We start from the raw sequence: 14,153 nt of genomic DNA on the forward strand, positions 1-14,153 counted from the left end.
AAATTGTTTTTGTTGTATTATCTTTTCAAATGAGTGAATGGTCATCTTAAAAAGAGCCACCTTCAAGGAAGGTAGTAAAACTAGCTGGCCGGGTAAAAATCCCTGCACATTGTTATCTATGTATATTATATTCAACAACGACAGCTATGAAAGAACATTCAATGCATCAAAGGTTTTTTTCTAAGCATTATAAAATCCTTTCCTGTTCCTCACAGGATATCCAATGTTTTAATACTTAGGCAACACTGGCTTATAAAGTCCATGGTTGAATATAAGCCTTGAAGAGGTTTTTTTTTTTGTTTTGTTTTGTTCGTATATATATTTATATATATATATTTTAGTAAGTAAGGATATGAAATTCAGGACTTGTGGGTTTTATTGGTTTTAAAGGAAACTTGCAATACTCTGTCTCCTAAGCGGTATCCGTTAAGGCTGGCGATCGCCATGGCAGCTTCGTCGTAGTTGGTCATGGTGACAAAGCCAAATCCCTTGCACTTGTTGGTGTTGAAGTCGCGGATCACCTTGACGTTGTTGACGGCTCCGAAGGGCCCGAAGAGCTGCCACAGCACGCTCTCGTCCGAGTCGGGGGACAGGTTGTACACGAAGATGCACCAGCCGGTCCCGGTGTGGCCTGGGATGTTCATTCCCACAAGGCTCGTCATACCATCAATTGTGATCGGAGAGAACCTACCGAGTAAAAAGAGGGGTCTATTCTAAATAGATCTCTTGGCACGAGCCACACGGATCCAAGACTTTCAAATAAGCCAACACTAATGAAGGTTCTCGATCCTATCCTTGCAAGATGACTACACAGCCACCCTTGCTCTCTGAGCCCTGCTTAAGTGGAGGGGAGCTCTACTAAATCTGACCAAATCTGGGCATAAATGCATCTCCCTTCGAGGATAAGCCCTACTCAGATGTACACAAAGGCCTAATAAAAGAAATGCTTAAGGACAATCTAAGTCAAGAAAGGGCCTGCACATGCTGCTATAAACATGAATTCATTTCAAAAGGCCTGTAGGAATTGGCCGCTTATTCCCATCGCTAGAAGACTCCAGTTTCAGGGCAAAGGAGATCTAATGCTTTACTTCTTACTTGGTTGCGGTGAAAGAAAACCCTGAACTCCAAACCAAGAAAATTAAGATGAAATGCCATTGTGAGGATTCAGCTATAACAGTAGCCTCTTTGGCTAAAAATACTGTTAGCTTTAGAGAGATGTCTGTAAGTGGTAGATTTTAATTCTCCTCCTAACATAGTCCCTAACATATACTGAGAAAAAAATCCAGTTAAAGAGAAAGACCTAAAGCTGGCGACATTAAAGAAGATTTATGCAGCAATTGTAAGGTAAGGCAGTGCACAAACATCATTAATGAGCACGGCAACTAAAACCCTCATACTGTGAGGAGGTCACATCCACAATAGGCTCTTGGGTTCTTTGGACAGCCCAGGCAGAGAGACAAGCTCCTAGACACCCAACTGCTCCCTCCTCCAGCGCCATCTGGGACCCATTCCCTCCACCCTTCCCCTCTGAAGCGGGCAGCGGTGGCCAGGGGGTGTGCTGAACACACAGCCTCACACAGGCCGCGCAAGACGTACGGAGGTCACCCGACCAACCCCCTCGGAGCGAGGCCACCTTCCCACATCAGAGCTGCCACCAGGACCTTGCACGGGAAGGCGCTGAAGATCCCAGGGATGGGAACTCCAGCCCCGCGGCCCCTGCTCCAGGGGCTCACGGGATTCACCCTGGCGCTCAGCTGGGTTTCCCGGCAGCGACCTGCTCCTGTTGACTCATCCCTTCGCAGTTCACCTCTCGACAGAGCTCGGCTCCACCTTCTTTCTGATGCCCCGGTGGGCGGCTGAAGGCAGCAGCCAGGGGCTAAACATCTGCCTTTCCCAAATGGGGCCACGTTGCTCCAGCTTGTCGAGGTGTCCCCAGCAGCAGCTATGGCCAAGAACACACTGTGTGTCCCCGTGACTCCCCAGGTCAGTGTCACCCGCTGATGCACGGAGGGCACAGCGCCGCCCACGACTCAGGCCAGTCAGGAACGTGTTCAGCAGCGTCAGCCCTGGAGCTACACTGTGGGATATGGCTTAGAATGTAACAACTGCACAGAGGAAACGTCTTGATAAAAATCCAGTTCCACATGTACCTTCCATACAATGAGTTTTCAGAGCAGAACTGAGTAACAGCTCCTCAGGATGTTCTGTGCTGACTGAGGGAGCGAAAGGGGAACTCGGGGTTGCTAAGTGAACTCCTGTGCTCTCCAAAGCTGCTCCTTTCATACCTGTAGCACTTCCACACACATTTAACAATGTGCACAATATTATGCAGTGTGTATTAAATAACCATAAAGTAAATTACAGGCTTGATGGCTGCTCACCATTCTGTTGGCTTCTGATGGCACTTCATATGTATATTCAAGGAAAGTGCTGCTCCCTGGAAAGCTCCAGGAGCTGCACGGCTTTCAGCTGCCGATGCACCGCAGCACAGGCCCTGCTGTGAACCTGACACAGCGCAAGCGCACTGACACGAATACCAGACAACCTACTGCAGAAGCAGCTTTGCTACCAGCAAGTCATCTGAAATTAGTGCCAATAAAACCTTTTTTCCACATCAGCGTATCTTAATTTTTCAACAGTATCATGTAATTAACATGGGGAAAGAACAAACCAAGCCCTGAAATCCAGGAACACTACACTATGGAAGCTCCAGAGGCAGCTTCAGGAATTATCTTTTGCGTGACTCTATGCCTGTAAATAGAGGGTTTGCCAGTGCAAGTTTTCAAGATTTTCTGGGAGGAGAAAACAACTGATTTAAGATGCCTACAAACCAACTTAAACTGTTGTGATTTAAGACTAACACTGCAGACTGACTATTAAAGAAAGGAGATGTACAACCTAGAAAATGGCCTCTGTAGGTCATACGAAAATCAGAGCTCAGACTCCGCCTGGTTCAGACTCGGCCCGGTTTGCCCGGCCCTGCACAGCAGCCCAGCCCCAGGGAAACCAGCAGCACGCTCCGGGAGAAGCGGAACCACCCATCCTGCACACACCTGCGCCGGACAGGCTCTGGGCTGAGAGTTCTGCCGTGTTCTTGACAATCCACTGAGAAGCAAATGAGAGGGAGAGTGCGGGAGAAGCCGTGTCTGATAAAACCAGGGGTAAGCTCTGATTCGTCATATCAGCGTCACCACTACAGATATCGCAAATGTAACAAATGCAGTGATGAACACCAGCAGCAACGTTCTGGGAATACAGACCGCCTCTGTTTTTACTATTACTGCTGTAAGTAGCCTTGTATGACAGTTACTGTGGCAGTAGTTAAAGCCCATGTTACCGTCCACTACTAGCTAGTGTAAAGAGATACTTACCAAACCATTTTACAGGGTAAGCTTTAGAAAAAGCTCAAATCATTTTCAAGTGTGGTGAGGAGACCATTGCAGAAGATTAAGTAGTATTTTCCCATCTTAACTGTAGGGGATGGTTGGACATCTTACGGTAACATCAGGAATAAGACTACACCTTTACTTTGCCGCAAAGCCTGCTTGCGCTGATGCCATTGGGAGAAACACCAACGACACAACTCAAACACTGAACACACTATGAAACAGCATAAACGTTCACAAGTCAGCTGAGCTGCACCACACATGCGTGACACACACACAAACACGGCTACTTGAAACAAAACACAAATCAACGCAGGAAATTTCAAAGTATTAAACCTGGAACAAAAGAAACGTCGGGCTGATTCAGGTGCACACAGCTGTATGTTCAAGTCAAACTTGTGACGCCACGAGTAGCAGAAAGCTCTTAACCGTGATATTTAGACAACAGCAGCGTAATTTTGGTTTTGACTGTTTGGTTTTCCATTATCAAAAACTCACTAGTTCTGATTCTGGAAGAAGAGCCTTTTAGCAGGACAACTGCGGTTTGAGAGCTCGGAGCTGTGGCACCTAAACCATGGAGCAGCCCACCTGGAATTAAAAAAGGTTGAAAAAAAACCCCACAGAATTTGCGTGTGTGGACTTTAAAGTAACAAAACCAACTGAAGTCCAAACTTAAAAGAATGTGACATGCTGGTGGAAGAAAAGAAGGAATTAAAACAAAAAAAAGGATAAAGTTAGTGAATTAAAAAAAAATTGTAGCACCAATCTGTGCCAACACGGACATCTGGCAATCTGCGGAATTCTAATTACCTCTTTACGCCATAGGCCATATTAAGCAAATTGTCCAGCCTGAAAAGAGAAGGAGGGTCTTTGGGTTAATGTCTCACAGATGGCAAGATCGCTCAATGGAACTATTATTAATAGTGTTCCATTTTCAAAGAAGAAACGTTCAACAAGTTTCCCACACATCTAAGGAGCCCAACAACTCCCGGCCCGCTTTGTTACAGCCGAGCTTGTGCTTAACCTTCCACCACAGCGCTTAAAGTCACTTCTAAAGCGTCTATAGGCTCAGAGAAAACCTTACTTGCCAGGGTTTGCTTTTTAAAAATCCACCTCTGGTTTGTATTTTTTAAGACAATATTAGTATGAAAATTTTTCAAATAATTCACCTTCTATTTACAGTTAACTTGGAAATAAAATACTATAGTCCAAAGCTGATGGAACTGGAAAAATGCTTGGTTTTAACTGCTTTAACGCAATACATTTTCCCCGCTGTATTACATATATTTAGTATTAATCCTCCACGATAGGTTCACCTAAATGACCACCAGATTTTGCAGAATTTAATAGTTCCCTTTCCATGGGAGCACAATAAAGCCCTTCTGTCCATGGAACGGTTCGGTGACACCCTCAATGGAGTCGCGTGCCAAAGACACAAACCCAGGTGTAAGGTTCATGTGTCTAATGACTTTTAAAATTGATCTTCAATTCATTAGCACTCTTCATCACTGAAAAACTAAAATTACTTTTGAATTATTCTCTAAAGCCCGAATGCAACTCAGTTACACTAATAAGCTCCGGGTTTCTCTTGAAGGCAGGCTTCGACCGGAGCGCTAGCTTGCCTGGAAGTTATCAATCCTCTAACGTAAGTTATAAGAACATCGTGTACTGCTAACTCGGGCTTATGTATCCGATGGAAACAGTATATTCAGGATGCAAAGCATAAAACACCCCTGAAAGTATCTGAAGAATCACAAAGACTAATACAAGGTCTCTTTATACTTAAGAGCAGATATCTCAGGCTAATAAATTTAATGATACTGCTGCTGACTGGAACAGACTCAGCTCTTTTCCTGCTACCAATCCGCCGGCATTAACATCAAAGTCTAAGCGGCATCAAAACTGTAATAATATAGCAGAAAATAAAAGCATTACCAAAAAACGAGAAAGAACAGGAGAGTCACTGCTCATTTGATTATCAGTGTAACTCTATTCTTTCCCCCCTTTTCCTATGAGCCTTGCTGAGATCTGATTGTACAGTACTTCAGCTGTTTTAGTAAATACAACATGACTACTGCTGTCAGCAGATTTTCCTCCTCATTCTCCAGGAAGGAATATTTAATTTTACAAAGAAAATCAGGTCAGCCTATGCAACTAAAGCACATTTGCGGTGCAGCGCCTGCCCCACTCTGCTGTCGCTGGTGGAAGCTCGGTTCTTGTCCGGGTCATTACCTGAACCTCTGGGCCTGGTGGTGCAGCGGTCCAGGGTAGCGTCTGTTGGGAGACTGGTAGAGCTGGGACAGGAGGGCCTGGCTTGTCTTCTGGCTGGGGTTATTGGCAAACTTCACAGTAATTGGTTCTGTAGCACCACTAGGCTTCTGGCCATTGAGTCCCTTTATGGCTTCTTCTGCCTCTATTCTCTTATCAAAGCGGATAAATCCCACACCTCGAGAAACACCTGGGAATTAAAACATGCGAACAGATGAGTATTTGTAGGAACAGCCTCACCTATGTAACGAATAAACCGAACGCTGGTTTTGACTTCACCGAATACAGAGCTGGCAAATGAAACAAAGTCCTACAAAGAAAAGTGTCCTTCCCCAGCTGTGTCCTCCAAAATCAGCCCCTACCGTATTTAATACCAGGATTTAAAGTAAACATCCTGCACTCCGACATCCCTCATTAACGAGGCAGCAGTTATGCCTCCAAACAGTTACACTTATAAATAACGAGGTATTGCATTTTAAACCAGAAGTCGTATTGTCTTGAAACCCAACTGCCAGAAAGTGTTTGCAATTTTGCCATTTCCATAAAAACATGCACATATCAAGAGAAGTTTTCTTTTAACCTGTGACTTGATCAACCAGAATCCGGGAGGTGATGATGCGCCCATATTGTGAGAACAACTGCTCCAACTCTTTCTGGGTCATTGTTTTGGGAAGGCCGCTGACATACAAGTTCGCATCTCTGATGGATGCTGAACTTGGACGGGCATATGACACCTGCGGATGGAAGGAAAGGAAAGGAAAGGTGCATTAGTAACTAGAGCCAGCCCTTGCATTTTAAACGCAGAGATTTTTTCCTGTTCTTTCACAAGCCATAATCCTGGAGTTCAGACGCTACCTGCTCTGCAAAACCAACACACCAGGAACGGCTGGAAGAACAAAGGCAGAGCTGGAGAGACCATGAAAACACACACAAGGTTCTTTAAGTGCAGGCATACAATAACTATTGTTCACAGATAGATTAATGTGCAGCTTCCTACGCACGGCTTTGTAAACTTACCCCTCTGGGTTGTGGGTGTATGGATGATTTACCGTACCCAGCGTGTATTAACCTTAGCACATACACAGGGCTCTGAAGTTCCAGTGCGTTTTAATTGCAACACCCCCAGGTGTCTGACCCAGATCAGGTTATTTGCAGAGTGATCTTTTGTGCTATTCTCTTTGTGTTTCCATCCCGAGCTGGCAAGATCTGTTCTGGATGAACAGTGAGGTCCTGGTGAAACGAGACTAAGGAACATCTGCTCAGGGAGCCGTACACCAACACTCGCTGTCACGGCTGCAGTTTATCACGGGAAGTTTTCCTGCACTAAAAGCCCAGGAGCAGACCGTAAAATATTATGGCCAAACAGGAGAAAAATCTAGCTGAGGCACTGCTTGTACGCCGTTGGAAAATGATTAAACCAAGTCTCTCTTAACTGCCTTCTACCCATGAATCAGATTTATAATTATAATGTGTGCATAAAAAGCCTTCTGTGCTTTAAAAATAATATATACTTTTAGAATACACACATTTAACACAATAAAAATAATTCCTGGATAAAGCCTAGCGGCAAGTGTTCAGGACAGACCATGAGGAATTACTTTGCAGCACATCTGAACTAGCTTTGGACCCAAACCTGCATATTTTGCACTTCATCTTGACTTATTTAAGTATAAACACATCAGTACATTCCTGCATTTTGTTTTAAAGCACGTCTTGGAAAGAAACCGGGAGGGGGGTCCCATCACAGCTACCATACGTTCAGCAGGTGTCCTCCCCTCTTCCCAAGCCTCAGCCCAAACACAACCCATGTCAAATGGGTGTCTTCATGTGCTTTATGTGTCAAAGAGTTGTCTTTATGTGCTCCACACCTAAAAATAGATGTTGACTCAACACAGAAAATGATGTGAATGACTAATATTTGCTTCCACAATCTTCTCTGCATAATAGCAGACAAACTTTAAAGATTCTAGATTTTAAGGATTTTGGCAACTTCTTTCTAACTTGCATGTTTGTACCTAACCTTTTAAATCTAGCATTTACAGAGAAGGCTGGGGAGCGGAGGTGGGCAGGTTCAGGGAAAGAGCCGTGAAAGGAGGTTGGACAGGAGGTCTGCACCGAGCCGGCACAGCACGAGGCAGCGGCGAGCAGAGCGGAGACACCTGCGGGGGCTGCACGGGACGAGGACACGGGGGTGCAACTATTTGTGTCCCATCAGTTTAGGACCACAAAGCCCATGGGGTGCAGCACTGAAGTTGCTCAACCACTGGTTCCAAACACCCCTTTGACGCTCCGGGACCAGAACACACGGCATCGCTTGGCTTTACGTAACTAAGGTCAAGGCAGGTGCTTGGGGAAGCCAGGGATAACCATACATGACCATACATGCTTCCACCTACAGAAAGCATGCCAAGAATAGCTGGGTTTGACCATGCTTGGTTTGGTGGTGTCATGTCAGTGGCTCCTCATCCATACTCCATGCGCCCCGCAGATTCCTTACCTTGAGAGGGTGCTGTACGGGTTCAGACACCCGCAGCTCAACCTGCTTTAGGAATAACAGTTTAAAAACCACTTTGGAGCCTCTCCGGAGCGGGGGCAGGGACCTCACCTACTGCTCAAAACAGAGCTGCAAAATTAACAAAGTTCCTGGGAAAACAGCCAGGGGTTTCCTCTGGGTTTTCTCACTCTGGCACATTCATTAACCAAACGCCACATTACAGGGAAGATGAAAAGCACCGGAATATGCAAAACGCACCACGTCCCCGAGCTCCAAGTGGCTGACATTACAGATATCTATTTCTCCATGCAGAAGGTGCTGTGCTCTGGCGGGCCACGCAGGCAATGGAAGGAGAGACTGCGCACACACGCGTGCACACCTGCCCACCGCCCAGGCTTCATCTCCATTCCCCCGCAATGAAACATTCAGGCCACGGGGGAGCCTGGGCTCAGGAAAGAAGCTGCCAAAAGCAACTCAGCCGTCTTTAACATCAAGGAGAAAAGGTTGCAAGCTGAATGGACTCAAGGCTAGTAATGTCAATTATTTATCTGCTTTTGAATCTTTTTCATCTTCCCTCTCAGGTCAGCCAATGACAAATCGATCGGTTAGCCGGTGCCAGCCTGCTTGCCAGCTATTATTCAGCCAGAGCTGAGGATGGATGCCTTCCCGTGTATTAGCTATCCAAGGAAGAAAACACACACCCTGGCCCACCATTAGACCAGAAGGTCCCTGTGCTGTGAACATCACTATGGGAGCCAAAACCAGCTCCCATTTCATTGCTCAAAATCACAAATCACTAGGTGAGGATGCTGCATTAAATCTATTTACATTTACTTTTTTCCTCACAGCAGTGTTAGTGCCCTATAATGAAACAGCGTGTTGAAAAAGGAAAGAATATGGAAATCCTGGCCACCTCAAGAAACTCAAACAAATGAGCGGGAGAACACCACAGCACCGTCTGACCCAGTTCTCACCATTAAAATGTCTGTCCGTTGTATGATGGTTGGAGGTCAAACGGCGGTGTTAAATTTCACTGCATAAGATCTTTTAGGAGTTCTTCGGTCAAATTTGCAAGGAAGATAAAGTATTGTGCAATTCATTTTATGGCTTGCTGACCTCCGATGTTAGTTTCTATAAATATATATGCTAACTGCGGAAAAACATTTGCTAGGGTGTTTCTCATTTGACATTGAACATTAGCTGTGTAAGGGCGTCTCTCTGGTATAAACAGCCATCTCAAGAGCCACTGTCTGCAAACATTATTGCGGAGTCATAAGGTCCAGGATGTCACATCTTCCATGGTAATGCACATTTTTGTTCAGGAGCACAGAAAATATCTCCAAGTTAAAGTAATTATCCTCCCTATTGATTTCCTACCCATTTGCCCACGTAGAAAACTTCTTGAAGGCTTTCTAACCTCGACACTCTTGGGAAGGTGAACTGAAGCAGCCTGGCCTTTCCAAGTCAGAGCGCCCAGCAAAGGGGCCCGAGGCACGAGCGCCTCCCATGTGTCTGACACGGGTGGACGCTGGACACGCCACAGCAGCACTGCCGCTCACAACACGGGTCTGCAGCGCACACGCTGACCCCGGACCCCTCCAACAGTGAGTCCATTTCGAGAGAACGCTTCCCAAAGTTAGTATTTTTTTGTGGAGCACGTCAGAATAGCTTCTCAGCTCCTGTCTGCTCTGAACGGGAACAGGATTGTCCTCCCCAAAACCAACGTGCTCTGCCAGAAGAGCCACCTGCCCTGGTCAAAATACCTGCTGATGAGCAACTTACCAGCTCACGCCTTCCAACCCCAGAGCTGCTCCAGGGAGATGCTCTGCATCTACCGTTACTCACCTGTGGAACGCAGGGCTGGGCAGAAGCTTTAAACCTGTGCGTGGAAGCCCGGGCACCCGCAGGCCACCAATGCCACCCGCTGACGGCACCTGCCGCCCTAGGACGCTTCTCCAGCCCTGAGCAGATACGCTGCAGTCAGTGTCAAGCGACTCCCTGGACAACTTTGAAAACAATGTCTGTGTAACATTCAAGAATATTGAATGTCTTAGTGACCTTAATCATTCCGAAAGACTCCGCTTCGTCTCTGCGTGACATGCTCCGAGATGCAGGATGTCTTGTGTGACTTTTAGGGTGAGTCACTGCGCTTTCTTTCTGCCCAAGGTCCACACGTGTAAAGGGAGAACAACCTTTCCTTCACTTGCTGCCTCTCGTTCCACTGACACACTCCGCAAGCGCTTTAACACCAACGCTCACAGGGCTCCACATGTGTGAACAAGCACGCTCGTTTCATGAACACACAAAACTAGAAGTAAACCCTGCTTAGCAGCACAGCATGGGCTATGGCCGGGAAAGACCTCTCCCGCAGCCACTTCCAGGACCTTGTCCATGCTCTCATTTTGTACAAAACCAAGGATTTAAGAAGCCCACTCTGCAGAAGCCAGGTGCTTTATCAGAGCAATTACGTGCAGAAAAGCCCTGGCGCAGAGGCTGCAGACCAGAACCTGCAGTCCTCTGACATCTGCTGCCTGCACGGCTTTGTCCTTTCTCTTCTCCACGCCCTTGGCTGGGGATGGAGGGAGCGACAATGCACTTCACTGTGCAGCAATTCAGTGCCATTTTACTGGGATTAATTATGATTGCAGGTAAGATACAGAGGTCTATCCCATCATTTCAGGAAAAACATCCATAGATAATAACCTAGAAGTACTCCAGACGTATCAAGAGCAGGGCTAAGAAATAATTACTCCGGCTCTGTGGAATGAAAAGGACTCATTGGCGAAACTGAAGCAGTTAAAAAGAAATATCTGTGAAGAGAAGATGCACAAAACTAACAGGTAAAGGCTCCCTGGTGCCTGCTAACAGCAGCCGAGCCCAGTCCGAGCCTTCAAACGCAGCACTGAAATGTCCTTGGAGCGGCAGCGTCACCGCGGGCACAAAGGCTGGAGAAGGATCTGTTAACAAGCACTAGGAAGACCAAAAGGTTATGCAGACAGAGGCTCCTAAAGAGCAAAACCAAAGTAAACCTGGTTGTGGCTTTCCCAGTCTGTGGCACCTCTGAAGTGTTTTGTCCATGGCTTTGTCCTGAGGTGCAGCAGTCACAGCAGACGACCCTCTTATGACAAACTGAGCCACCGCAAAACAGAACAACCAATCACCTTAATTGTAAAAGGAACTACAGAAAAACCACATAGCTAATGTGCAGCATGCAAATGGCTGTGATGTGAATTTTCAGGGAAGGGAAGGGCACACGCTCTTCCACGGCGCTGCGGGCGCTGGGTGCAGGCCCGGCCAGGCCCACGTGGAGGCAACCGACGGGCCGGCCCCTCACACGGTGCGGCTGAGCACCAGCCCCTCTGAGCCACAGCGCAGCACGGCCACCTCCTCCCCTCACACGGCACCCGACCCTCTCCGCTCGGTGCCCTTCTCTCTATATTCTGCCTTCCCCAGCTCCCCCACAAATCAAAGTCTCCCCAAATCTCTCTGTGCACCCTCCCTTCACACCCTCCCCGCTCAACACCCCGTTCCGTCACCGGGAGAAGGGCTGCGGGCGCTGGCAGCCAGCGCGGTGACAGGTTGGCCCCAGGGAGGTCAAACGGGCTGAAAACGCAGGGTTTTTGCAGAGTGCTGCACCCACCCCAGAAACCTGCTACCGTCACCGTCCGCAGGGCAGCGCTGTCCAGCGGTACCTCCAGCTGTCGGGTTTAACCCCTCGGACACCCCTAAGGGGTCTGGGACAGGGTGCAGAGGAGCAGCTCTTCTCCTCCTCCCGCTTCACCCCCAGCACGGCCTGAAGGACTCTGTGACTCTGTGTCACCTCCTCTTGATAAATCACTTTGTAGGACGAAGCAGCCCGCGATTTCTGTTATTTGCTTACCCTACAGTGACAGGACCGTTTGTAGTTTTGCAGACAACTACAAGAATTAGCATGGACAGATTCAGAGCCTGAACTTTGTAGAAATAGCTGGCATTTTGAAACTAAGATAAACAGCAACATCTTTTGAGCAGTAATGTTCCCACTTTATTTCCAGAAAGCACAGGAGTGCTTTCTCCCACAGCCCTGTTTGCTGTATTTTAAACTGGGACCATCCAGTCCTATTGATCAAAACAGGAGTAAAGCAGAAAAAAAAAAAATGAACTAACAACAGGACTGTCAAAATAGCAGTAGCTATATTCTATGTCATTCAGCCATTTAACGGAAAATTAAACTAGAGAAGGGCTCTGAGCACAGAGGAAGGATGCTGTTTGGTATCTTCTCCTCTGACAGACGGGATGGGTTTAAGGAGGGGAAGGCAGGGCGGGCTCAGAGCGCCCAGACGGCCGCTGGCCTCACTGGGGACCCCGCTGGGGACGGCCCTGCTCCGCGTGTCCCAGCGTGCGCCTGCTGGGCCAGGCACCGGCGGGAACAGGCCTGCTTCTGGGGCACCGCAGGAAGGAAGGGAAGGGGGGACACAACGCTGCGCTCCGGGGGGCCGCTGGCTCTTTTCATCTTTCAAACGTCCTTTCGAAACTCCGTTCTGCCCTTGTTCAGCGTCCCCCAACGTGAAGCCAGGTCACCTGAATCCCCACGTACATCATAAAACACTTCCTTCGCATCCTTTCAGACGCTTTTTTTTTTTAGGGCAAAGCAGCATAGTTTAAACGATGTGTACCCTGTGCATCACACAGCTTATTTTCTTTCTGATATTTGATGCAACTGAATTGCCAGGCAATCTTCAACAGCAGCACTGACCTTTCATATGCTTTATGGATGGGCAAATTTAATTTCTAAAAATAGATTCAATTTCTGGGATATATATTTATTTCAACAGACGCTGTGTCTTCCCTCACACTCTAAGCTGTTTTGTGGAATTATGTCAAGTTTAACTGTAAAAATAAAGTGAAGCCCTTCTCCCTCATAAGATGATGATGCTCTGAAATGGCGTAAATAAGATATGCACTATGATCAGCTGAGGAGGAACACAACATGTATAACCTATTACCAAACACACAGCACTTCCTCCAGTGCTCTCCCCAAACAGATATTTTGTAAATAGCCACCTCTCCACTTCGACTTGAAAGGGCATCATTGACTTAAATAAAATGCACATAAATATTTTAGCTGCTCCAGTGAGAAGGGATTATTTTCTGTAACAATGAAATAAGCACATTTCTTCAGCTATTTCGGCGGGCACGGCGAGCAGCCTGCGCCTCGCGGTGCTGCTGCCAACCCGCTCCTCCCGCGCTGTGCGGCCGCTGCGCCGGGCGCCACGACGCAGGGCCCGGGCTGCCGCTAACGCCTCGCAGACACTGAGAGGACAGGATCTGGGGACACACGCAGGAAATACGTGTTTTTGTTAAATGGGAATTAAGCCTCGTGGGGTCACAAAATGAGTGCAAACGTGACGCGCAGAGGCCGCTCCCGCTGCGCCTGGTGCGAGGACAGCAGAGCCCATGACTGAGCAGGGAGACCGACACGGCCCGCAGGACCAAGGTGACCTTGGCAAGCTGAAGCCACTTGCCCCTGTAAAAGTTATTTGCACAGATTATTCACTTCAACTTTCCATCAGGACACCTTCCAACACAAGGTGGCCAGAGAAACGCTCCGTGCAGGGCTGTGGCTGCCCAGCAAACACGGGCAGAGGGCACGGCTGGGCCTGGCGGCCACAGGACACTGCACATCCTGCTGGGGCACCGAACGCCAACCGCACATCAGGAAAACAGAATTAAAACAATGCTCGCTACTTCTCCAGCTCAGTGCTATCCTAGTATGTAGTTAAATATTTTTTAGCCTACAAAACTATGTGCTACCAAATCCCGTTCTATGTGTTCTTTCGAGACGGGCTTTTTTAAACGTACTGAAAGCATATTTTTAATAACTGTAAATGGCACCTAGCTAGACTAAAGTAATCGCCTTTGATAATTAAATACAGTAATTTCACAAATCAAAATACTTCAGCCTTATAATGAATCACAGTAAGATGCTGGCAAAGGGTGTGTGGGCGCAGGAGGTGAACCAGGAG

The 14,153-nt window shown here is 47.4% G+C and overlaps 1 protein-coding gene across 3 annotated transcripts in view; it reads right to left on the bottom strand.

Annotated features, from left to right (window-relative positions):
• Window positions 1–359: 359 nt before the first annotated feature.
• ELAVL4 (ELAV like RNA binding protein 4) overlaps window positions 360–14,153 on the bottom strand; it is a gene marked incomplete at both ends in the record, with an annotated part of 62,774 nt that continues 48,980 nt past the window's right edge. The window contains 4 exons of one of the 3 annotated variants that reach the window (XM_082053047.1): window positions 360–687; window positions 4,197–4,235; window positions 5,619–5,844; window positions 6,235–6,388. In XM_082053047.1, the coding sequence (XP_081909173.1) occupies window positions 360–687; window positions 4,197–4,235; window positions 5,619–5,844; window positions 6,235–6,388 (747 nt within the window). Of the gene's footprint in view, window positions 709–4,196; window positions 4,236–5,618; window positions 5,845–6,234; window positions 6,389–14,153 lie in introns of all 3 variants that reach the window. The other 2 variants (XM_082053046.1, XM_082053048.1) reach the window with 2 other exon arrangements.

This window comes from Streptopelia decaocto, assembly GCF_964273445.1.
Source record: "Streptopelia decaocto genome assembly, chromosome: 5".
Taxonomy (NCBI): Eukaryota; Metazoa; Chordata; class Aves; order Columbiformes; family Columbidae; genus Streptopelia; species Streptopelia decaocto.